Consider the following 25,061-nt stretch of genomic DNA (forward strand, 5'->3'; position numbering starts at 1 on the left):
GACGAAAGCTCTAATGGTGTCCCTATTGCCTTATATTATATCGCTTTTGTGATATCTCGAGATTCTTAGTATAGGACCTATGCTATCCCTATGTATTTGCCTGATTTATAATCCTGGTTATAGGGTCGTACGAGATTAGCGTGACGCGTTTACTTTCAATGCGACCTCCGAACAGAGATTTGCTATCCACAGTAATGCAGTAGCCTAATTCCCAGATCGCAGCGATTTCAGCTCTAATTCACAATATCCAAGCCGAGTCAGACTAACATCTAAACTTGATCTAATTAATGCGTAACATCTGTGGCTGTGTCCTAGCAAGGGTGCTACCGGAGATGTAAAATTCAGGCCCAGGCGACACTAGCTCCACGACCCCCACGTTATAACTCCTGTAGCACCTCAGCGGGACGGCGCCCCCACGAAGCAAGCACACTACTTAAGGTCGTCTTGCCTAATTTAGAAAGTTTGGAAAGTTCGTAGGCGGCGGCGGATTTGATTCCGATGAATAGCCCTACGTTACCACCAAGTGAATCGGATGAACCTAGCTAATACATGGAACTATCAAAGTGTAGGGGCTTAGGCTTGCGATAGGGAATAGAGTCTAAATTTCAAGAACTTATAGTATCTAGACGCAAAGCATCCAAGGACACTATCACGGACCTTGAAGGTATATAGCAGATACCAGGGATGTTCGGCCTTATTAGCTGCTATATCTCAGTCTCCCTGGTCACTGTTACTCAGTTATATATAAAGTGCCCTGAGTCGTCGAGACTTTTGGTACCCTTGCTCCTCAAGTTAACCTACAGTAAGTATTTTTTGTATCGTCCTATATTCTTGCCTGAAGTATTGAAACTCTAAAATAAACCCATTGCCGGCTTTCATTGGGTCGTACCAAGAACCCTTTTCGTGATCCGGGTCCACAAGCTGCTATACCGACGGCGGTAACCTCGGCAGTATAGATTCCTCTTCAATAAGCTCAGGTGGACGCGCGGCCTTTTCCAGCGTTTCAACCGTGTGTATTGTGGCAGTACAATGGAAAAGTCCGTCGTTGCTGGCTCGTGTCTCCCTGGGAGGGAGCGGACTCGTCTGCATCATGCCCAAGAGGAAACGGTCCACCGATTCAAGTCACTCTGAGCGTTGTTGCATTGTCTGTTCAACGCAATCGGTGGATACTCAAATATCCATACTGTCACGGCATGACTCGCCTCAGCAACCATGTCGTCTCCTAGCTGTATTTGTAGCCTCTGGCGCCTTAGTCTGGATTGGAGTCACTCCTCGTTACCAAGGACGTCTGTCAGTCAGTCAGCAAATGCCACTCAGCAACTTGTTCTGCTGGCTCTAGGCTCTGATGACGAGTTCCTGAATGCATTCCGTAGGTTAAGTGACCGCATCCAGATTTTCTGTTCTGTAAAGACGGTGAGGCTATTACTTGGAGATAACCAAGATCCAGATCTAGGGGTGGCTTCGAGTAATTCGTTGGATCATGAGTCTATGATACGTCTATTACTTGACCATGGCGTCAGCTCGTATTTCCAAAATTATAGATGGGTGAGAATAGCCCCTTAGCTTTAGTGGTCGAGCACGGCAATGAAGATGTTCCAAGTCTGTTCCTTTTAAATGATACAGCAGACAATAACCCGGTCAAGAAGGAGCAATGCAAGTCCTCATTTCTTTTGTGCAGCGCGTGAGGAAGATCTCGCAACTGTTACGATGCTGAAGAGATTCTATATCCGGTGCCTGAAAGTGAGGCAAAAATGGTAGGCAACCCAGAAAGGATTTTGTATACACGCTCGGTTTTCATGCCCTGCTATAAGGAGATTGAAACACGGTGCAAATTTAAGGCAGCCTGGAGAATAACTAAACATATCATTAAGCTATAGTATGACTAAAGTACTATATAACAGCTAGTTAAACTTAGCATTGCCCTCGCCATCGGCGGTACGAATGTTCCGCCCCGTGGTAGTGCCTGGCAAAGGTATTTCCTCACACCGTCGTGGCGTTGGAAGCAGAACCAACATGTTCGTTGATAAAGTCGATGTAACTGCCGACTCTGGTAAATAGACCAGGAACCCGGTTGCAAGTTTCTCCGTCAGATTCGCCGACTGTATCCTCGATGGTGATTGACGTGATTCCGAGTACCTGTCCCGTTTTCTCGTCAAAAAGAGGACCACCGCTATCTGCAGTGCACACATTCTTGCCCTTTCCACCGGCGCAGATAATGGTCTCTCTGTCACCAAAACCTGCGTACTTGGCGCATTCCTCGCGTGCGTGGACAGGAAGAACAACCTTGCTAAGTGTTTCAGCCGGCACGATTGGCTGGAAATCGTCCCCGGCCCGCGGGGCTTGCCAACCCCTGTTTTATACATCAGCGTCGTTCCGACAATGTTTTGAACTTTACGGTGCTAAGTTTTGGCACTTACCAGCCGGCAGCAACTGCGTTGGAATCGACCACGGCATCCGAGCCTGCAGGAGGCAGCGTGGCAAACTCAATAGCGTTGCTCTTTTCGATCGGAGTTGATAATTTCACAATTGCGATATCATTATCTTCCCAAGATAGTTTGTCAAGTTTCTCACGCTTGAGTGTTTCGTAAAGGCCGCCTTTGTCAAAGAACGGAATGTAATTAGGGTGCGTCTTGAAGGTTGCAATTTGTGCTTCTACTCCCAACCCCGGCTTAGACCTCTGTACAGATATTAGCTCCATGCCGCTTCGTCTTTCATTTGTTGCACCGCAGTGCAAAACTAGAGAGATAATCAGGATGCGTACCAATGTTCCAGCCGTTACGGAGGTGAGATTGGCGTAGTGACAGCAATGAGCAGCGGTAAGAACTGTAGTGCTGTCTAGCAGACTGCCTCCGCAGTTATGCACACCGTTGTTATCGCGAATGCTGACAATGAACTTGATTTCACCTTCCTTAGCATCTTGACCATTAACAATTCTCTTATCAAGAGGAGTTGCCAATGACAAAGTAGCAGAGAGCGAGATTGCTAGTGTAACAGCAGCCTTGAGAGCCATGATGAAGACGACGCAGGTAAATTGCTTAGAAGCGAGAGAGTATCGAACAAAGATAGAAAATAGTCAAGGCAAGTTTGATTGCTTATAGAATAGAGAAGCAACTCTTGAATAGGCATCTTGTGTTATTTATTCTCCGCGTACACATGGTATTTACACTCTTCTGATGATTCTTCGTATTGCGCCTGAGTCGCTCTTGATATGATGGCAGGGGCAGCATAGCAGTAGGTAGGCCGTATAAAGAGAATAATCGTACAGGCCCCCACTACTCTCTGGGTTTGGAACTATCGGAAGAGCCACATTGCCAGTTGATGTAAAGCCAGTTAATGTATTAATTATATAGATTGATGAGGGTTTTGAGGGCTTACTCAGCGCGGCTAGCTATATCGATAGAAAGGAAAATGGAAACAAACAAAGGAAAGAAAATATCCTACTATACTATCACTATCCTTCTCACGCGCTGGCTACCTAGTGTAGTCGGCCGAATAACTGTGGTCGCTGTGGCAGGCGTGGCTCGGTCTGTGGGGGTCCGTTGAGGGGGGTGGGGGGGTGGGGGGTGGCGTATAAAAAGAGGGTCTCGGCCTAGGTCTCCCCGAGTCTAGCCCGTCGCAACATCACGAAAAAGTTACTTATAGCTTAGCTGTTCTATTAAATAAGAACGATGAATCTGGTTTCAAAGAGAGGTATATAAGTAATAAATCTTATATATTAATACCAATATACTAGTTATACTAGGCCATTAGCAGATAATCGAATCGTTTGACACGAGTACTATAGCTGAACTTCTACCTTAACTAACTCTGTTATTAATAACAGACCAGTAGATTATATAACACTTGACGTAAGCGGTGTATATTCCAAACGTTTAGGGGAGGACCCTAGCAATATGAAAACTTGGCTCTTTTTGAACTTCTGTAAATTAATAATTGACGTATATATCATTAAGGGTTAAAGATTTTTATAGATATATATAGTATAAAGTTATTATAATGAAATTAAATAAGATAAAAAAATAGGAAATAATTTAGACTTATAGCGTGGTTTATGTAATGCCGAGGGAAATTGATCATGTGGCATGTAAGCTGAAGCACTACACTGGATATCACATGTAACTAGGTACTCTGATCGACAATGGCGTACTGTACCTTTTAAATTGAATTATTTGCCATCATTAGTAATCTCGCCAGAGCCCGGGGTAAATTTACTCTGGCTTCCTCAGGGGCGCCTTTTCGGGGGCGGCTCGTGGACGCGCCACTACCAAGGCAGAGAGGGGTTGCCTCATGCTCGTCGAAGCATGCTGCTTTCGGGGGGCGCTAGTGACTGGAGATGCAGTCCTGCTCCGGGAAATCGTGCTGCTCCCGAACCATGCCGCCTGAAGTGAGAACTGACAAAAAGGAGTACCACGTTCACACACAATGGAGGCTCGAGAGGAGGCTTGATTGACTGCAGACACTATGCACGGTCGCAGGCGCCTCTATTGACAGATAATGTGGAATGATTCAGTGACGGCCGCCGGCTTCAGCCTCGTAGAGGGTACCGCATGTAGAAGGTGCAATAAATGCCTTAGATAACTGCTCATTCTTTAACGACTTTACATGTGCCTCATCCGACTCTGTACTCTCATCCGAGCTGATGTAGAGGTGCGGCCCAGAATGGCGAGCTCGCTTTTTCGCCGATGTCAGCTTTCCGCGTTACTAAATGAGATACGGCCTCTAAAAAAGCAGACGACGGTCGATTATTCCTTGCCACTATATAGATAGAGTTGCTTTAACACAATCCATCAGCACACTCCGCGATCAGACGGCATTGGTGCGCCTTGGCATCGAGGTAAATGGCCCCCGCACTGTCGCGGAACAGCATCCATTTGGGAAACTGGGCTACGGCATAATCCTCTCATATGTCAAGCGAGGATTCATTTAGTACGTGTGCGCTTATATAGCTAATTATTTTTGATTATAAAAGGGGAATATCTTGGTATTCTCTCCTCTGCAACACGAAAACAGCATCTTGCAGCTCTCATTACCACGCACCATGGCCACCACCAAGACGTCGGCTAAGCGCCTTCTGATTGCGAACCGCGGCGAAATTGCGAACCGGATCCTAAAAACAGCACGATCCCTAAAATACTGCATAATTTCAATTTACATGCCCAGCGATGCTTCCAGCCCTCATGTAACGGATGCCGACGTCTCCATCCCGGTGTCTTCTTACACCGATATTGACGAGATTATTGCCATCATTAGACGCCAGGCTGTAGATTTCGTTATTCCAGGATACGGCTTCCTATCCGAAAATGCAAATTTTGCAGCTGCAGTCGAGGGTGCTGGGGCTGTCTTTGTCGGGCCTGATCCTGAACACATTGTCACGTTTGGCATCAAAGACCGCGCGAGGGACTTGGCCGCAGGCGTCGGCGTCCCTGTGTGCCCTGGTTCTGGAATCATTCAGAGCGCAGACGAAGCTGTATCGGAAGCTTCCAAGATTGGATATCCTGTAAGTAAATATTTAATGCTCAGCCATATCGGCATTTTTTTGCGCTTGGTTCTAACATGCCTAGATTATGCTCAAAGCCACGGCCGGCGGAGGCGGAATGGTGGGTTGGCAACGACGGCGGGAGCGCCGCGCGAAAGCGTCTGAATGTGTCTAACAGTTTCCCAGGGTTTGAAGATATGCGAAAACGAAAGTCAAGTTCTCTCATCCTTTGCCAGCGTAGTAAGTCGAGGGGCCGCTCTGTTCTCCAACCCGGGCGTGTTTCTGGAACGCTACTATCCCGTGTCTCGCCACATCGAGATCCAAATCTTTGGAGACGGTCGTGGAGACTGCGTCATCTTTGGCGAGCGCGAGTGTTCCATTCAGCGACGGCATCAAAAGGTCATTGAAGAATCACCCAGCCCGTTTGTGGAGACGCGGCCAGAGTTGAGAGAAAAACTTGTCCGAGTCTCCCAACAGCTTGCCAGCAGTATCAAGTACAAATCTGCAGGAACAATCGAGTATCTCGTCGACGATAAAACCGGGGAATTCTTCTTCTTGGAAATGAACACTCGTTTGCAAGTTGAGCACGGAATCACGGAGCTACGATTCGGCATCGACTTGGTCGCGCTCATGTTAAAGCAGGCGGAGCAGCCATTGAACCTCGATTCTCTCAAATTGTTGAAACCATCAGGCGCAGCTATAGAAGCTAGAATCTACGCGGAAAATCCCTTCAAGAACCATCTTCCCTGTCCAGGCCAGCTGCAGCTGGCAGAGTTTGGAAGCGGCCCAGGCATCCGTGTCGACACCTGGGTGCAGACGGGAACCAGCGTATCTCTCGCATTTGACCCATTGCTAGCCAAAGTCATGGCTCACTCTGAGAATCGAAATTCTGCCATTTCCAAGGTACTTGAAGCCCTATACAACACGAAGCTGCTAGGACTCGTGACAAACACGGACTATCTGCGGCGCATTTTCGAAGCTGAGTGGTTCAGGGATGGAAAGACAACAACCAACGTACTGGATAGCTTCGAATACACGCCCCGAGCTATGGAAGTCGTCTCTCCCGGTTCATCAACTACGGTTCAGGACTTTCCGGGAAGAGTGGGAGTAGGGTTCGGCATCCCCGAGGGAGGCCCTGCGGATGCCCTGCACGCCCGACTAGCGAATTGTGTGGCAGGCAACGATCCTGGCTGCGAACTACTCGAAATCACATTCGCCGGTCCCACCATCAAATTCCATGAACGAGCCATTATTGCATTGGCTGGTGGTATTGTCGAGGTGCATCTTGACAATCACCCCGTCAAGATGTACTCGCGTATCGAGGTGCCTGCCGGCTCTGTCGTGGCTATTGGCCGCCTTTCGCAAGGGTGTCGCACCTATCTTGCAGTCCGGGGCGGCTTTCCTGGTATCCCTCAGTACCTTGGATCCAAGTCAACAAGCCCCATTATTGAAGTCGGAGGGCATCAAGGCCGTCAATTGGTAGCGGGAGACATGCTGGATCTAAGCGAGCCCGTGGAATTTGCCCCCTTTGACTTGCCGACTTCATTGATTCCAGTGTTGGACTTGACGACAATCTATTGCCTATCCGGTCCACATGATTCTCCTGACATCATGACTACTTCGGATGTCGAGGCAATCTACTCATCTGAGTGGTCTGTCTCTCACCAGGTCTCCCGCACCGGAGTCCGTCTCGATGGTCCAAGACCTCAATGGGCAAGGAAGACTGGAGGCGAGGGCGGCTCTCATCCGAGCAACTACTTGGATTATCCTTATTCTTTGGGGGCTCTCAACTGGACAGGCGACTCCGCAGTCATCTTTCCGGCCGACGCCCCGTCTTTGGGCGGCTTCATCACGTCGCATGTTATTCCACGTGCTGACTTGTACAAGATTGGTCAACTGAAACCGGGCGATAAATTTCGCTTTGCTCCAATTACGCTGCAGTCCGCAATGACCCTGCGCCAGGGGCAGGAGGCATATATCCGGTATGTGAAATGCCTTGCAGCTGGAGGCTCACCATCAGAAACTCCGGTCAGGCTTCAGCTTCAAGCAGAATGTATCAAATCAAGCACCGCGTCCACTGCAATTATTGGTACCCACAAAGACGTCACAATTCGACAGGCTGGCGATTCATACATACTCGTCGAATTCCTGCAGTCATTGCAGCTTGAAGTCCGCTGCAAAGTGCAGGCAGTGACCGAGGCAATCAACGATTCTACGATAAACGGAGTACAGATTGTGACACCTATCGGATGCAGTGAGTCTCGGGCGCCAACACGCGTGGCCATAACGAGGTCAATTTCACCAGACAGCTGACTGTTTCGCAGGTTTGTTGGTCCAGTACGACGGATTTATCATCTCTCAAACACGGCTAGTCCAAGAACTATATCGCATACTGAAGAAATGTGATGAATCCTCAGCCCTTTCAAACAGACTATCCAGCCGACACATAAGATTGCCCATGGTCTTTGATGACAAAGTCAACAGGGCTTCAGTCGAGCGATATATGCACACACAGCGGCCGACTGCCTCATATCTTCCCGATCCCATCGAATTTATTGCTCGCTCAAATGGTCTCAAAAATAAGCAACAAGTGCTAGACAAAGTGCTCAGCACCAGAATCTTGGTCGTGGGTGTGGGATTCTGGAGCGGCACGCCCATTGGATTTCCGGTGGATCCTCGCTGTCGCCTGATGGTCCCTAAATTCAATCCATCAAGGACATTTTCGCCTGCTGGGGGGCTTGGAATTGGCGGCTGCTTCTTTTGCTGCGATCCGACTGTAAGTTTTCTTTTCATGACTCCCTCGGCGCGCTTTTGGCGAGTCGCTCGGTGCGAGCACAAGCGAGCACGACAAATCCTAACACGTATACACACAGGACGCTCCTGGGGGTTATGTCAACTTTGGCCGCACGCTCCCCGGTTGGGACAAATTCTGCGTCAATAAAAGCTTCGGTGATCGACCATGGCTGTTTGACAACTTTGACCAGCTGAGCTTCTACGTGGTGGACGAGGACGAGTTTGAAGGCATATACAGCCGCTTTCAGGCTGGCAAGTATCAGTTTGACATTACTCGGACAGAGTTTGATGTGGAAGAGTACACTAGATTTTGCAAAAGTGTTGCCGACGAGACGGCCGAGTTTCGAGCCCGACAAGAAGAAGCGACCGCAGTGGAAACAGCAAAGTTAGCACGCCTTGCCTGATCCTATATGTATTACACAGCTGACATATTGACCTCAAGGGAGAAGCAGATATTTGACCAGTGGCAAAGCGAGCAAAAGGTTGAACGGGACCGTGTTCCGTCCCTGGAGGATATTGGTGTGTTGATTTTGGCCCCCGTGAAATGATCCTAATATTGACCCTTGCAGATGATGCACTAAAGATCGAAGCCACGATGCACGCTAGCGTATACAAAATCAAGGTACAAAAAGGCGAAACGATCAGAGAAGGCGACGTGTTGGTCATACTCGAGGCAATGAAAATGGAAATCAACATTAGGGTGTCGGCCGCCCAGGCTGGCTTGATCGTGGAGAGCGTCATTGTGGCGCCTTGCGATATTGTGAAGCCTGGCGATGTGGTCATTGTGCTATCACGACCGGTTGAGACAGAACCCAGATAGCATCAACACTTGCAATATGCAGGATGAATCATCGGATTACAAAGAGTTTTCATTACTACGGGACCAGATTGGAAGACAGCATGGCTTCAAACTGGTCATAGTCCACATTGTCGTAGCGTTCCATATGCTGCCAACAATATTCCAAAGTCTCTAGTGCCCGGGACACGTGCTGTAAATAATCAGTAAGGCCAATTTTTTTTCTTTAGCATTAACCTTGTGAAAGAAATTTCATGTACCTTGAAACCAAAGTTCCTCATGCCGTTTAACTTCTGGCGACACAACTCCTGTTGGTGCTGATCCACTGTAGCGACGCCTGCTGTAAGCAGTGGCCACACGACGGCGAGTTGGCTGATGCCGTGAGAAAAGTTTAGGGTAAGCGTGAAGACTCTATCGACGGCAGATTTAACGTCGTCGTCATCGGCTGCGCGCTGTAGTCTTTTGGTGGCGATTCTGTCGAGGTAGATGGCACATGCCGAGGCGTAGCTTTCGACGCAAGCGGTGACGGTCAGAATCTCGATTTCGCTATCCAATGCATCGAATGGTACTTCATTGAGGTTTTCCAACTGTAGGAATACATTCGGGGCACTGTCATGCCAGTTCTTCAGTCTGTAAACTAAATCGACATGTATGGCGTCTTTTTGCTGCTCGTCCAGACCGGAACGCTGCAACTTGGCAAAGCTGCTAATCTCGGCCTGTATCGACATGAGCCTCGACCATGCACTGCGAACCTGTGCTAATTCCCGGTTCGCTGTACAGTGACTTGCTGCAAAGTCTGGAACGCCCAAATTGTACTGCCACCCGCCCCCCAACGTCTCCCAATAGTCGCCCGCTATGAAGGGGGCTTCGCCAGTCGCACACGAAGCCGCAACGTCGAGATATGACAGGAGAGATACCAAGAATCGCCGTATGGGCAGATTATCGCTGCCCAGAGTAAGCGCACTACTTTTATTTCGGTTGGCCACAGTCAGGCCAGGTGAATACATGGCCTGGGTTATTTGACTGGCTCCTCGCAGGTGCACCTTCCAGGAAGCGTCGGTAGCGGACATTTTCTCGTACATGCAAAGCAGCAGGCATATTGCCAGGAGCTCAAGACTAGCAGCCTGCCCGTCGAGTGAAAGTAGAGCTTGTCGAAGCCGCGACACGACGTTGGCGTACAATTTGATGGCTGCGGCGCGGTGCTCGGAACGCTTCTCCGTCTGCGGGACACTGGCAAGGTGCATGGCTCCGAGGGCTTCCATGGTACTTTGAAGGAGAGTGGAATTTTCGTCTCCCACGAGACTGAGTAGCATCCGATAGGGATTAGAGTTGCAAGGCGTGTCAAAGATGATGAGGAGTGGTGATACAGTGAAGAGGTAGTGTTGGTAATACATGGTATTCTGGTCGCCTTGTACCTGGGCTGGTAGGCAGAGCTGGAACGATGGTACGTCCATGCCATCATCAGTCGTCGGAACGGCTTGGGAAAAAGAGGATTGAGGCGGCTCATCAGGCAATGGTACAGCCCAGTCAAAAACTCCATCCAGGTCGTCCGATGAAGCGCCGGCCATGTCGGGGCCGCCACCACCCTGACCGGCCATGATCAAAGTGGTGGCCGGGGTCTTGTTGTTGGCCACATTGTGGTCGACAGCGAGCGGAACAAAGGTGCGGCTAAATGTGCAATGCAGGTTTAGTCGCGCGCATTTTGCACAAGAGGGCGTCTGCTCGTCGCACTTTACGTGCCTCTTGCGACAATTGAGGCAGCCAGTAAAGACTCGCGGATGCCATTTCCTCTGCCGTCCAGCTGCAGCAGCGTTCCTGGGCTGCCTAGTCGTGGGCGCAGACGCTGATTTTCGGGGTGGTCGCATGTTCAAAAACAAAGCATAGGATGGGTGATGAGCTAACAGCAATGGGTCAAAACTGCGAGTAAAGGGGGGGGTTTCGCCAAGTTGGAGCTTTTTATTAGGCGTGGACGCAAGAAGCCATGATGGAGTTGACGCGGGGATCAATCAATGACCGCAGATAACAGCTGTTTCTGCCAGTTGATTATTGCTGCAAAGTGGTGTGCAGCCCAGGATCTGGTCAATCAATTGCGCAGTCCAGCTTGTGTGGCTGAAAAGGGCTTGGCTTGGGGTAGGGCGACGTTTCAACATGGTGGCGCGGGCCATCATTAATTCAGCACTAAATAAGGATAAAGAGGGCAAGATGTTAGTCGTATGCAAGTTTTTGAAATGCAGACGGATGGAAATCCGGTTTGTTGTTACTCTGTAGAGACGCGTAAAACTTGTCACTACTAATAAATGAGGAGCTGATAATAATCCGCTGCGTTACAAGCGCTGAAATTCGCGGCAACAAACACTCGGGAAAGCCGGTGATTGACGCAACTGACAATAAAATTACTCGACGAGAGCGATGCATGAATCATGTAATTCGTATTTACTTGCGAGGAAAGAATGGGAAATTATTGATATGCGTAATTTACGCCCCACTAATTTGTCTCTGTTGATCAATTAGATGATTGATTAATGTATTACCCCATAGACTACTAAGATACACGGGAAAACCCTAGTTAGGGTGGAAAAACCCCTGTGCCCTTTGCCTCTCCTATCCTGGCGCCTCTATCTATGGTGGTTGCTGCTGTGTGGTGTCCTTCTATCTTGGACAAGTGCTAAAAACTCCACCATAGGTGGAAGCCCTCTTGTAGACTGAACGCTATCGTAACGTGGTAGAAACGGGTTAGTCGAGAAGCGACCCTGGCTGACATTAGACAAGTCGCCAAACGTGATCGGCCAAACGGGAATTAAGACCTATCATAAAGCCGAGTAAATTTGTTTTGGTCAACTTGAACCGTCGTTGCTATCACCTCTTTCTCATTGGGGCTGCGACAGCAAGTCGGCATCTCGCGGCCTGAGTCATCACGCCAGACTTATCGACAAGGCTTAGTAAAATAACGCGAACAAAGGGTCTCAGCTTCAAATACAGCAAAGAGAATATTAATTGAACGCGAAAATGGAAGAGGATGCTCAAGCGTACACATCAGCGTCGCGGATCAAGCTTCTACAAGTATGACGACATCTGCCCCACGACAGCTATAAAAGTCGAAACCGCAAGCCGCTATCCCTCTCCATACTTAAGCTAGCTCTTTGTCACCAGCCAATCTGATACAAAAAACAATGTCACCAGGCGCAATCTCACCTCTTCTGTCCGTCAAGGCGCTCACATTCGACGTCTTTGGCACAACCGTCGATTGGCGTACCTCGGTCATTGACGAGCTGCAGCTGCGCATCCATCGCAAGCTCAATACCGCAGACGGCGCTGGCGCTCCCTCCGCAGACTTGCGCGAGCGCCTCGAGAATCTCAACGCCAACTATGCCGGCGGCGAGACCGACCAGCAGGGCTGGACGGCTCGTTTCGCCGACGCCTGGAGGTCGTCGTACTGGCTCTTTGTGCGGTCGCAGGCCCGCGCGGGGGTTCAAGACGCGGCCACGTTCAAGACGACCGAGGAGCACTTCCACGACAGCCTGGTTGACATTCTGGAAGAATGGCAGCTCGAGGGGCTCTTTTCCGCGACGGAGATCAAGTCACTGAGTCTGGTGTGGCACCGCCTCGTGCCCTGGCCCGACACCGTCGAGGGACTGGCGAGATTGGCCGCGCCGCCTCTGCGCCTTCAGACGGCAACGCTGAGCAACGGCAGCACGAACCTGGTGCGGGATCTCAACGACTTTGGCGACTTGGGCTTCCAGCATCTGTTCTGCGCCGAGTCGCTCAAGGCGTACAAGCCGGCGCCCGAGACGTACCTCGGCGCCGCCAGGGAGCTGGGTCTGCGCCCTGACGAGGTGGCCATGGTCGCGGCGCACATGGCCGACTTGGAGGCGGCGAGAAAGGTTGGCCTGCGGACCGTGTATGTGGAAAGGCGAAAGGAGGAGGAGTGGCCGGCGGAAAAGCTGCAAGAGGCCAAGGCGTGGGTTGATCTCTGGGTCAAGGAGGACGAGGGCGGGTTTGTCGCACTGGCGAAGCGGCTCGAGGAGATCAAGACAGAGTAGCGATGATACTATGAATATAGCCCTCGAATATGCATCATCCTAAGGCGAGCTAATCAGATTCGTAGCAGCTCTTGCCATGCACTGATTCTTGTGCTTCTAATGTGATGTCACGCTTGTCGCAAGACTTAATGAGAGATGCTGTTAGAAGTCAACCAACCTGGCAATGGTTTAAGTCTATATTTGCCATTTTATAAGTTACCGAAGGTCGTATTGTAGCCTTTGAATCCTACTCTGGACTTCTTCTACTATACGGAAGCAGGGCGTCAGTACTTTCGCTGCTGGATTATGTGGACAAATATCTAACGGATCAAGCTCGAGAGTGTTTTCTTCTTTCCAGCATCTTTCTTCAGCGGTAGGACACTTTTCATGTCCAATCTTGTGACGGTCGTGTTGCCTGCGCTCAAATTTCTTGCCTAGAGCGGAGATGCGTTGCGCATCCGTACATAGGCCGTGAATTACCATTTCCCGAAATTGAACATTGCTGACCGCGAAAGCCAGCATCGATTCTGTTTCTTCGCCGGAAGCAACATGTACCGTTTTTTCCTCCGAATTCGATTGCGTACAAGTCTCTCGTATCCACTGTAGATAATGTTGGTAGCCCGACGTGACCTCGACCATGAGGCGACCAATGAGGAGCACGTTTTGAATTGTAATGCGAGGCGGCTTGGCCAGGTTATAACACACGGGACATGTGAGTAGCCGCTCGAAAAGGTCAACTCCAATACGCAGCCTTTGGAGGAGAGCGTGTGATGGAGGGAGTTGTTTTAGCAGACGTAGCGTCTCGAGAACGTCTGCGCCGCACTCACATGGTGATGCCGTCGGCGGTCCCAAAGCGTCCGAAACCGATTGGGGTGTGATATTATTATGCGTAGCAGCATTGGAGGCGGGTCGTCCGAAGTGCTCAAGGAAATCGCCGTATTCAGGCAAATTGTTATACAGTGCGCTTGGGTCGATTTCAGCCAATAGGTGACCAATGTCGCAAGAAGCCGCGAAGCCATCGGGCAGACTTGACGAGAGCTCAAGGAGACCGCATGGATCAAACCGCGCTTGTGCAATTGAAGACTCGCAACTGCGTTGCTGCTGCTGGTGTCTCACTTCCTTTTGTTGATGTTCTTGTTCATGGGCCAGTGACTGATACAAGGGCCGAGTCTGCCCGTTTTGAAGCTCCCAGTCCCCAATTTCAGGCTGCGGCGATGGCAAGATTGCCGTGATTCTCTTTCTAGGCCGTCCAGGCGCCCCCTTGGCGCGAAATTTACACCGCAGCGACAGAGCAGTACACCGCGAGCACCCAGTCTTTTCTCCCGAGCATTTCAGCTTCCGCGACCCTTTTGGTTGGCATGAGAATTTAGTTTTCAATGAATGGGGACTGCTAAGACTCACGACATGACTCGCAGGAATGCCGTTTGTGTCGTTCGGCATTCATTTTGTCATTTGCAAACTAGAATTGGACTGCAGCAAAGGGAGTCACGAGATTTGACCTGTGATGTTCAACACAGAGTCATGGTTGCGATGTAGTAGGCCGCACATTGGTACCTCGACCCTATTGGAGTATGATGGCACTGTAATCTTTACCAAGGTGGCCTAATAGCGCTATCGCGTGGCGTCATCAAGCCACTGTCGGTCATAGTCTCCACCAAGGCAACTAACTGAGTTGTTATCTTCGTTCCAGCATCTTTCTTCGACGGTAGGACACGTATCTTAGCTAAATAAAAGTTGCTTGATACAATATATTATATGGTTTATATAATTAACTCTAGATATGGTAGTATATCAAGATGATACAGCGATATTAGTATGTTACCGTCAAACATAGCGTACGCTAGTATCAAACCCCTTTAGTGCCGTTATGCATGCGCTCAAAGTTTCCGCTCTCGAGGTCAAAAAGATCCAGGACCCTGTCACTCACACATCTGATTCAAAATATCGTCTATGCCCTCGGGTTTAGTATTAAAGCCAAATGACAGGCGGCGCGACTATAGCACCCGCCCGAAGTCAGCTCGAGCATACAGTGGCTGTAGTTGGCTAGCACGTCTTGGTCCTAGTTCACAGAGGTAACCGCTTAACGCTTCTACATACTCTCGGACCATTTTTTAGAAGCGACATTGTTCCTAAATATTCCCATTGGATATTAGACGCATGACTATAAACACGCTACGTACTTACTCGAATCAGTACCATTTATACTTGGCAGCATGCCAACAAACTCGACGACTGTCTACTCAACTGGCTGACCCCGCACCACGTACATCTGTACCATGGTTGGCTTCGTCACAGCGCAAACAGTGCGCCGCAGCTGGATAAACCACCAGGAAATTGCTCTCGTTGACGTCCGTGAGGAGGGACCATATTCCCTATCCCACCCTTTATTTGCCATTAGTGTTCCGGTATCCGAGCTTGAAGTCAAGCTACCCGCACTGGTTCCCCGTTTGTCGGCACCCATTGTCGTTTACGATGATGGAGAGGGGTACGCACAGCGCGCCGTGTCCCGCATCCTTGCCATCGGATATCGCGACGTCGCGATCCTAGAGGGTGGACTGTCCGCCTATGCGCTCGTGGGCGAAGTCTACCGAGACGTCAACGTACCGTCCAAAGCGTTTGGCGAATTGGTAGAGGCAATCAAGCACACACCATCGATGCCAGCTGCCGAGGTCGACAAAGTCTTGAAAACCGAACAGGATGTCGTTGTACTCGATGCGCGACGCTTCTCCGAATACCACACCATGAGTATTCCCCGCGGTGTGAGCTGTCCCGGAGGCGAGCTTGTGCATCGGATTTTCGAAGCTGCTCCGTCGCCCACCACCCAAGTCTTTGTCAACTGTGCCGGTCGCACGCGCAGCATCTTGGGGACACAGAGCTTGGTCAACGCTGGAATACCAAACAAGGTTGTTGCGGTTAGAAACGGCACCATTGGCTGGTTGTTGGCAGGACTGGAGCTTGAACAGGGCAAAACCCTCCGAGTCTCCGAGCCATCGCAGGAATCGAGAAAAAGGGCTCGAGAGCATGCTATCGCTTGGAGTCACCACGTCGGTGTGTCTTTCATCAACGTCAGCAAACTTGTTCAGCTTGTGACTGAGAGCGAAAAGAGAACTCTGCATCTGCTAGATGTGAGGACGCCAGAAGAGTATGCTGCCCGTCACCCGCCGTTTTTCGAATCTGCTCCCGGTGGCCAGCTAGTTCAGGCCACTGATGAATGGATCGGAGTACGCGGTGCCCGGATTGTTTTATATGACGACGATGGCACTCGAGCGCCGATGACGGCTAGCTGGCTGAAGCAGCTGGGGTGGGAGGTCTACGTCTTGGAGGAATCTTCGACCATCCCCGCAGATTTACCTGCACCAGAGCGACCGCTTTGGAGCGTGCCTGATTCTGGTCTCGTTACGGTCGACGACCTGCCCAAGCTGACGAATATTGTGGTGGTAGATCTTGCCCGAAGCACGAGCTACCGCAAGGGCCATATTCCTGGTGCTTGGTACGCATCTGGACCGGAGCTTTCTCGCGACCTGAAAACCATTCAAAACAGTTCTGCTACCATTGTTTTAACATCGCCCGATGGCAAGGTCGCAGCGGCAAATCTGGCGCATGCACGGAGTGCCGTCTCCCAAGAGGTTGTATATCTTGCTGGCGGAACATTGGCTTGGGCGCAGATCAAGGGCGCTTTGGAAACGAAATGCCAATGGTTGTCAGAACCCATTGACGTGTACAAACGCCCCTACGAGGGAACAGAGAATGCCCGCGGGGACATGCAGGGCTATCTGGACTGGGAGTATGGGCTCGTTGCTCAGCTTGCCAATGATGGAGTGGCATCGTTTCATGTGGTACGAGATGAGGCACCGACGCTGCAAAAGACACAATAGCTATTCATTTATGTGGTTGAACAAGACAAGCGAGTGGCTATTTTACAAAATTGTTGATGGAACGAAAGAGTTATCAACTTGCATAAGATTATAGAATCAGCATAATGTATTGATAGAAGAATAACTATTATGTTGCCATCGATCTTAAAGGTATTATAAGGCCTAGTTAAGTAAATAGTAGTTAGTACAGTGTTATGCGGGGGACAAAAAAAAACGAGCGCTCTACCTAATAATATAGCTATATTACTTTTAATACATTATAATAAGAAAAGTATAACTATAAAAATATAAAGAAAATCTTAATATAATATTTAAGTATTAATTTACCTCTTAGTAACTAAAATATCTTTTTATCTATTTCTCTAACTATTTAAAACTTTAATTAAAAATAGTAGATATTTTTACTTTGAAATAGGTTATTTATTTATATTATAAAAGACTAAGTAAATTTTTTTTAAAAAAAGTTATATTAGTACTTTTTAGTTATTATATTATCTATCTATTATTATTTTATTAATCTTAGTTAACTACTTTTAAAGATAATTTATCTAATTATTAGTGGTATCTTGGTGGGAGCGCTTGTTTTTTTTGTCCACCCCTTGAGTGTGTACAAGGCTAGAGTTAACGGGTTCAACAACAACACATACTGAGGGGAAATTAGCGCAGAAGAACTGTAGGTTTCTTGGGCCAATGTGTACATGTTTGTTACAAATAGCGAAAAGGCGTTTAGACCTTTTACAAATGTAGCAAATGTTAACCCTAAGGGCTTTAAGAGGCGGCGAGAGGGGCGGTTTTAGTCGCAGGGATACAGCCAAATATATTTTATCTTTAAAATATACTTTTATGTTAATGTAATTTACACCAAAAGAATATGCAGTAACGTCACGCGAGGCTCATGCACGTAGTAAAAGCTCTCGTGCTAATAGCATTCAAATAATAGCTTTACCTCACTCGGTGACGTGGCAGCCGTTGCTCTTACTCTTGCCTTGACATCCAAACGACGAGTCTAGTCTGCAAAAGCACGACGATGTAATCTCAACATCAGCCTCTGCCGCAGCAATGAGCAATAGTCGTTTGATAATCCCAGCTTCCGCGTCGCGACCGACACGCGCAAGGCACTCGTGGTACCCATGCAACGCCCAAATGTTATTCGGGTGCTGGTGGGCGCGTCCCGGTGTTGGCACGTATCCCAAGTCCTCGGCATAGGCTTCCAGAGCCTGGTCGACGTGGCCTTGCTCCAGGGACAGTGCTGCGTACGCATGCCGTGCCGGGAGCATCCAACCCCACGGCTCCGCAAACGGCAGCTTGTCCTCGAGCGCAATGGCATCGCGAAGCCTTTGGAAGGCAACGTCAAAATTACGCCTTCTATACTCAATCTCTCCGTCCAGCATGGCCGACGCAACGTGGAGAATGTCAGTGATTTTATTAGGAAAATCCAGGCGTGTCGGGGGAACGAGAGAGGAAGCCGCCTTGAAGCGCTCCCTCTCCTCGTCTGCCTTGGCCACCTGCCGCGTCGCAGCAAAGGCTATAGCTCTCCCGTAATGCCTCATGACGTTGGTGACGCAGTACAGGTGCTTGTCCTCGAATGGGCCGAGCGCCAACAGCTCGTCCCACATCCCAAAGCGAATGTACACATGAACCCGCACCGCCAAGAAGAACTCCATCCAGTCGGCCAGCGCAGGCGTCTCAACCCGGAGCACGTCTTCCGTGATGGCTGCTTCCATTCGCGTGGTCGCCGACAGCGCTATTTGCGATTTGCCAGCCAGCATGGCCGCGTAAATGAGAGAATGATAATCGTGCATCCGGTAATAGCTGTAAAACGTCAAGCCACCGTTATTTCGAAAGAACTTGTCGTCTGCAGTGGTTGCCTTGAGATTGTATTCTACCGCTCGTCGGTAATCGCCAATGAGAACATCAATATGAGCAGGCATATGATAGGTATGGCCGGTATCCGGCACTTGGTCGCGTATCATGTCAGCTGCTCTCAGCGCGGCCTCGGGCGTGGCAGACATTTCCATGAGATGAATGTACATGTGCGCAACACCAGGGTGCTTTTCCACGCCCGGCAGCGCCAAGTTTCTCTCTAGTAATTCCTTGACCTCAAAGACTGGGGAGCTCGATATCGGAAGGCCAGTGGTAGAGTCGAACAGTCTTCGCGGGGCGCAGTTCATCAGTGCATCGGCGAACAAGGTGACTGTATCAAAATCACCATCGCCAAAGCGCCGATGCATCTCACGCATGGCATCGGCGTATGCTTCATCACAGACACTAAAGTCTCTCGTCGGATCATCGGATGGATATCGCTTATCAAGCGCCCGTATGAGGGCTGCCTCCCAATCCGTCGCGTGCTTGATCCTGCGTTGAGCCATCTGCGAGTATTTATAGGTGGCCGCAATTGCGTCAAGCTTGTCTCTCTCATCGAACAGACGCCAAGTCTTGTTGTAATTTGGCCCAGAGCAAAAAGAAACACCCCAATACGCAATGGCCAGGTTTTCATCATGGCCAAGTGCCTGCTTGTAGCAAGCGATGGCTTCGTCATGATTGAAACAATAGGTCCAGAGCAAGGCCCGGTTGAACCACGTTTGAGCCTCTGCAGACTGTGTTGAAACCTGCAAAGTAAAGCTTCCTAGATCGTAGTAAGGGTCGCTAGATGCCCTGATTTTCACTTGGTTGCCGGTTGGGGAGTCCATGCTGTGATTGTGACTGGATATTGCTGCGACTTTGAACGAGTGATGCAGGGAATGTGGCTGCTTCTCTGGTGTTTCGGCGCACTGCGCGTGATCGTTCAATCGCAAATTAACCGGATAATTTTTTTTGGATTCAAGACAAAGATGACACCTTCAGAATCTACTTTTCCGTCATCCATTTGCTTATCCACAGTCGCAGGGTCTCTGCGACGGCATGTCGGACCTTTTTAACCCAGCCTTCTCGGATGATTGAATTGAAGCTGAATAGAACCCCGCACCCCGCAACCCGCGGAATGTTCCACCTATAAAGGAGCCTATAAATTCACTAATTAGTTGTCAATTAGGTGCTTACAGGGTGGTTAGCGCTGGGATCCTGGTGACGGTCTCCCGCCCGCATTACTGACACACCAAGCCGAGTAATACTTGGCATGGCAAGTAATTCTTCGCGAACCACTTCCTATTATAAGTGACTCACTGTGTTAGCTAGTCTTCTATGTCTTCAAATGTAAGAATGTCTCGTACAAATACAGCTAGAAGCATGCCTTCTCCCGTTAGATAGCCATTACTGAAAATAAAGTGCATCACTGAAATTCTAGTGAGCTGCACATCTTTAATCGTAATACTTTGCCTTTTTACCACCAATAATTGGCACCTCTTCAACCTCGCCGTGCGGTCCTTTTGCCACGCCTTTGGCTACCCTAGCCTTCACCCACTCACCCGCCGTAATGCCCACGGCGCTCTTGTCCGTGACCTGGTCAAAGCCCAATTGCTCCAATACCTTGCTCGCCACAGGCTTCAATTCCACATTGTCCTCTGGGCGGACAAAATACAAAACCCCCAGGCGCTCTGTGTCCCTCTGATCAGGTGGTGGTGCCACAACACGGTGGATGCTGCTCTTGAGAAAGCCATTGGTAAAGAACTCGAGCGAGTCGGCCACATTGACCGTAATACTACCGGGGTGTGGCTTCACCCACTTCCACTCGCCATCAGGGGTTCGGACTTGCAGCGCTGCGACAGGCTGGCGAAACAACAGCGTGAGGCTGCCAAAGTCGGTGTGGCCCTTGACCCAAACATTGCCGAGCTGCTCATTCTCTTGCTGTGTTCTACGGTGGTACTTCATATACCGTAAGTGGCAGTCGCTCTTCTCGTCATAGCGATGTATTTTGAGAAAGGCGTCCTCTGGAAGTTGCAGAATGATGGCGAATAGTGTAAGAAGCTTCCGCACAACCTCATTGTGGATGTGGCGTGCAAATGCTTCAATTTCGGGGCGATTCTGGTCTACGACCTCGGGATGAGAACGCTCCAAAGAGGGAATAAACTTTGGGATATTGTATATCTCGGTGTTGTCGAAAACACCTCGACTTATTTCCTAATGAAAACTTAGACGCGATTGTCGTATAGGCTCTACACAAGAGTCGACTCACGCGAAGGCCCAAAGGCTTGTACCCATTATACCCACCATGCTCAAGGTCGGCACGATACTTGAGCTTTTCTTCCGTAGGGAGACTGAATAGCTCTTTTCCGATCGAGAATTGACGGTCCACTGCGTCTTGGGACAATCCAAAATTGACGATATAGAAGAAGCCTACTGATAAATCAGTCGTGCGAAAAGAATGAGCACCAGAGTATGGCACTGACCTATCTTCTCAATAGCTTCATGTAACTGCTTCGCTAGCTCTTGTTTACCACCTGGCTGATCGAACCGAGACAGATCTAGGGTGGCCAGGTCGGCCCAGTCCACTGCGCAAAGCGTTAGATCAGAGTAGAACAGCGCTCTCACGACATCTGCTATATTAACGACATACGCTCATATGAGGTTTCCGGGACTTGATGATATGTGGGAATCTTCTCGCCCGCCGAAACAGGAGATGGCTTTCGAGTCAAGGTAGACATGATGACAAGTGGGAATGTATTGCTGAAGTTCTGGTGTAGCTTTCTAGTCAATTCGGGATTTCAACGCAAGATCAAGTAGATTTATACTTGGTTTATTTTAGTAGGCAACATCAAAGGCGTGTACACTGGCCGATTCGGTCAGTTTCGAGTGTCCTTCACATTTCACGAGATCGACAAGAGAACGGTGGTAACCCAGTTCACAGCCTGCCGTTTTAGTGCATACGCCTGTTGCGTGCTTGGCAGTCCTGATGGCGACTCCAATTATTTGGTCCGAGCCAGTCATATATCCTCCGCCCGCAACGGTCGGGATGCGCCCCCGCAGCTATTGAACATACTTCAGACTGTTCAAGATGGTTATGAATGGAAATCATTTCAAAATTTTAGGAGGTCTTTATGGGCAGTATTGTGTGGATTACAAGCCCCGTACAATTCATTTGCTCGGATGTTGACCTTCGGATGTTATTCTCCTGATGGCATTTGCCGGACATATCTGTCTCGTCATCCAAGGTCGGAATTTGCAATGCTCGTGTAGATCACCAGTCTGAGTGAGGACTACTTTGTTAAAATAGACACGGAAGTCGCTTCCTACATGGGATGATTCGGCAAAAGACAACACCAAAATCTATACGAGGCATTGGATCTCAATCCCGTCGATGTGTACAGTCCGGTTTTTGACCACATCAGCCCCAATCATGGCCAACTCCAGCAGTGCAATCGAGACTCACAAAGATGTCGAAGCAATTAAAACGACCAACGTTTATACTAATAGCGCAAATGACCAGGATGCACGCGGCATTCGATTTGTACCGCGGGGCGAGGCTATGCCAGAGGCCTCATCCTCGCAGGAAAGCATTGCAGGGTACGATGCAGAGCTCATGAGCGGCCGAACACTACTCTCGGCAGAGGAGGAGAAAAAGCTCCTGCGCAAGATTGATTGGCGTTTGATGACGCTATGCTCCCTTATCTTCATGTTCAAGCAATTAGACAGCCAGAATGTAGGCGCAAACCACGAGCAAGTTGCATATGTGACAACGCCGACTAATGAGCTTAGATATCGAATGCCAGAATCATGAATCGGGGAACAAGCCACAACATTATGACACAATTGGGCATGACTGCGGACGAATATAACCTCGTAACAGTCGCCTATTACGTGAGTCACACTCTTGGGAAACTAGTCCTCGTCTTCAAACTCATCGCAATTCTAGATCCCCTACATTGTGGGTGAGGCGCCTTCGAACCTTTTACTCAAATACTTTTCGCCTTCGAAATGGCAATCCAGAATCATGATTGGCTGGGGCATCTTTCTCATGTGCCATGTGCCTGTCAAAAATAAAGGAGGCTTATATGCAACTCGCTTTCTTTTGGGCTTGGCCGAGGCAGGGCAATTTCCTGGCGTCATCCTACAAATGACGTACTGGTACAGACCGGATGAAATGTCGCTTCGTCTGCTATATTTCTGTAAATAAAACTTCCAACTGTGCTTGTATTGTCTAGATGCCGCTAACTGATGATTTTTTCTAGACATTTGTGGAAATACTGCCGGCATTCTTGGCGGATTACTTGCCTATGGATTTGACACGATTTCAGGCGCCGGCGGGCTTTCAGGATGGCAATGGTTTGTTCCCATGAGGGAGTTGATGTCTGAAGCAATGAACTGACACAATCTTAGGCTATTCCTTGTGGAAGGGCTCGCGACGGTCCTATTCGGCTCCATAATCTGGTTTGTTCTACCAGACTGTACGGATTTTTCTTTTGCCACCCAGAAGGATGAAAGAATGCCTGCTAATATTTTACGCATTCAGTCCCAGAAACTGCAAGCTGGCTCACCGAAAGAGAAAAAAAGTTTATCCAAGCTCGTCTACCGGCAAACGCTCCTCGAGCTACCGAAGCCAACTTCAACTTGTCCGAGATTTTTGCGTCTCTCAGAGACAAGAGGCTTTGGCTCTTCACTCTCATCTGGGCCACCTTTACTGTCGGAACACAGGGTGTTACATTCTACCAATCCACCGTCATCGCTGACCTTGGGTTCTCGTACGTACTCAGTCTTCAAAAAGCAGCCATATCGATTTGCTAGCGTAAACTAATTCGGTCTCAATGTGCGCAACAGAACTATTGCCCAAGCTCAGCTCCTCAATCTTCCAATCACTGTCACAGCCTTGCTCATCATCGCAGTCACCGGAATCATGGCTGACCGGAGAAATATCCCGAGGCCGCTGTATCCTCTCACCTTTCTCGTCATCATCATCATCTGCTACGGGGTCTTTGTGGCCCATCCAAGCAGCGCTGCCATATACGCAGTCACTTTGATTGGGAATGCCGTGACTGCGGCATGGTTTCCAGTCATGTGGTAGGTCCCAGGCACAGCTTTTTATCCAACTTTGAAAATTCCCGGGCTGACAGTGAGATGAAAACAGGCCATGGCGTGTACAGACCACATCCCACGCAACGGGCTCGGCCTTTTCGATTGGCTTCGTCAACAGCTACGGCCAGATCGGCGGCGCACTCGGACCACAAATCTTTAGAAGCCGCTATGGCCCACGGTACACTGTACCTTTCTGTGTAGCCATGGGGTTAGTAGGCGCGTGCATCATCTTGACGACGGTGACTTGGTGGATCACGCGGTTTACGGAAAGCGAAACAAGGAGGATAAAGCAAGCAAAGCTGGCAGCTGATCGGAGGGGGGAAACGGTTCTAGGGGACGTTGTGGACATGGACTTGAAGCCGAGGGCGTGAAACATTTCATGGCAACATGGCAACATATCGTGATGGAGTACTAGGCCAAAACTTTTGCACGAGATCGTGAGGGGCTACCCATAGCCTTTTGGTAGCATGAGCAGACGGTGCGACTTATAGCCCTCATGTTAGCTGCAAGTTGTATTGTGTGTGCTTGCCTTGCAAGATAGCATCCAATATAGCAAAGGTGAGCAGACTGAGCCAATGCTCCCTCTGCGATGCTTTTGGGCGCCGCATTCTATTACAGAGATCACACACAAACCATTCTCATCTACCGTACACCGTGATTTTTGGCTCACAGTCTTCTAGTAGACAGCTCAAAAACGCATACATATGTATGAAGAATTCAACACCGGAGTGGAAGCGAATTTGCTGAGTGAGTCTAGGAAGTGCCATTACTAGAATTCTCTACAAGAATTGTGTATTTTTGTTTCTGCCACGAGTTTAAAGACTTCTCTTCTCTAACCCAGATCAGTGATAGAAAGAAACTGACCTGCCTGTACACCCCAAATAGCACTGTGTACACTGTAAAAACATGAACCAAACTTCTGCTCGTGCACGATGCCAGACCATCCAACTCGCCCATTCAAAAGCTGTCGCTGGACTGACTGCGTAAAAAAAGAATACACAGCTATCAACAGAGGCGAGAAATCCGGCCGTCTTCAGAATCACTCCTTGGTCCAGCCCTCGACGTGGTTTGGGCACGTCTTTTTGCCGCAGTCGGTCATCTTGACCGTGCCCGTGCTGGTGCTTGAACTGTACATGCATTCGTTGACGACTCCATAG

The 25,061-nt window shown here is 49.4% G+C and overlaps 9 protein-coding genes across 9 annotated transcripts; 4 read left to right on the forward strand and 5 right to left on the reverse strand.

Moving 5' to 3' along the window:
- Positions 1-1,833: 1,833 nt before the first annotated feature.
- BBA_04678 (trypsin-like protein) lies at positions 1,834-3,010 on the reverse strand (the record flags this gene model as incomplete). Its single annotated transcript, XM_008599775.1, has 4 exons — positions 1,834-1,854; positions 1,987-2,350; positions 2,418-2,677; positions 2,762-3,010. The coding sequence occupies 4 exons, from the start codon at positions 3,008-3,010 to the stop codon at positions 1,834-1,836; spliced, it is 894 nt and encodes a 297-aa protein (XP_008597997.1).
- A 2,028-nt stretch (positions 3,011-5,038) lies between these two features.
- On the forward strand, positions 5,039-9,089 carry BBA_04679 (urea amidolyase, putative; the record flags this gene model as incomplete). The annotated part of the gene is made up of 7 exons (XM_008599776.1): positions 5,039-5,497; positions 5,562-5,597; positions 5,663-7,730; positions 7,801-8,252; positions 8,350-8,654; positions 8,712-8,788; positions 8,839-9,089. The coding sequence occupies 7 exons, from the start codon at positions 5,039-5,041 to the stop codon at positions 9,087-9,089; spliced, it is 3,648 nt and encodes a 1,215-aa protein (XP_008597998.1).
- Positions 9,090-9,144: 55 nt separating this feature from the next.
- BBA_04680 (C6 transcription factor) lies at positions 9,145-10,930 on the reverse strand (the record flags this gene model as incomplete). The annotated part of the gene is made up of 2 exons (XM_008599777.1): positions 9,145-9,258; positions 9,326-10,930. The coding sequence occupies 2 exons, from the start codon at positions 10,928-10,930 to the stop codon at positions 9,145-9,147; spliced, it is 1,719 nt and encodes a 572-aa protein (XP_008597999.1).
- Positions 10,931-12,235: 1,305 nt separating this feature from the next.
- On the forward strand, positions 12,236-13,105 carry BBA_04681 (haloacid dehalogenase; the record flags this gene model as incomplete). Its single annotated transcript, XM_008599778.1, has 1 exon — positions 12,236-13,105. The coding sequence occupies one exon, from the start codon at positions 12,236-12,238 to the stop codon at positions 13,103-13,105; it is 870 nt and encodes a 289-aa protein (XP_008598000.1).
- Positions 13,106-13,300: 195 nt separating this feature from the next.
- Positions 13,301-14,528, reverse strand: BBA_04682 (C6 finger domain protein, putative; the record flags this gene model as incomplete). The annotated part of the gene is made up of 2 exons (XM_008599779.1): positions 13,301-14,430; positions 14,486-14,528. The coding sequence occupies 2 exons, from the start codon at positions 14,526-14,528 to the stop codon at positions 13,301-13,303; spliced, it is 1,173 nt and encodes a 390-aa protein (XP_008598001.1).
- An 832-nt stretch (positions 14,529-15,360) lies between these two features.
- On the forward strand, positions 15,361-16,959 carry BBA_04683 (putative thiosulfate sulfurtransferase; the record flags this gene model as incomplete). Its single annotated transcript, XM_008599780.1, has 1 exon — positions 15,361-16,959. The coding sequence occupies one exon, from the start codon at positions 15,361-15,363 to the stop codon at positions 16,957-16,959; it is 1,599 nt and encodes a 532-aa protein (XP_008598002.1).
- A 947-nt stretch (positions 16,960-17,906) lies between these two features.
- BBA_04684 (tetratricopeptide repeat domain protein) lies at positions 17,907-19,649 on the reverse strand (the record flags this gene model as incomplete). The annotated part of the gene is made up of 1 exon (XM_008599781.1): positions 17,907-19,649. The coding sequence occupies one exon, from the start codon at positions 19,647-19,649 to the stop codon at positions 17,907-17,909; it is 1,743 nt and encodes a 580-aa protein (XP_008598003.1).
- Positions 19,650-20,256: 607 nt separating this feature from the next.
- On the reverse strand, positions 20,257-21,539 carry BBA_04685 (2OG-Fe(II) oxygenase superfamily protein; the record flags this gene model as incomplete). The annotated part of the gene is made up of 4 exons (XM_008599782.1): positions 20,257-21,015; positions 21,071-21,231; positions 21,285-21,386; positions 21,452-21,539. The coding sequence occupies 4 exons, from the start codon at positions 21,537-21,539 to the stop codon at positions 20,257-20,259; spliced, it is 1,110 nt and encodes a 369-aa protein (XP_008598004.1).
- Positions 21,540-22,231: 692 nt separating this feature from the next.
- BBA_04686 (pantothenate transporter) lies at positions 22,232-25,061 on the forward strand (the record flags this gene model as incomplete). The annotated part of the gene is made up of 9 exons (XM_008599783.1): positions 22,232-22,534; positions 22,591-22,692; positions 22,748-23,000; positions 23,064-23,157; positions 23,212-23,279; positions 23,345-23,573; positions 23,650-23,889; positions 23,957-24,082; positions 24,917-25,061. The coding sequence occupies 9 exons, from the start codon at positions 22,232-22,234 to the stop codon at positions 25,059-25,061; spliced, it is 1,560 nt and encodes a 519-aa protein (XP_008598005.1).

Source organism: Beauveria bassiana, assembly GCF_000280675.1.
Source record: "Beauveria bassiana ARSEF 2860 unplaced genomic scaffold BBA_S00011, whole genome shotgun sequence".
Lineage (NCBI taxonomy): Eukaryota > Fungi > Ascomycota > Sordariomycetes > Hypocreales > Cordycipitaceae > Beauveria > Beauveria bassiana.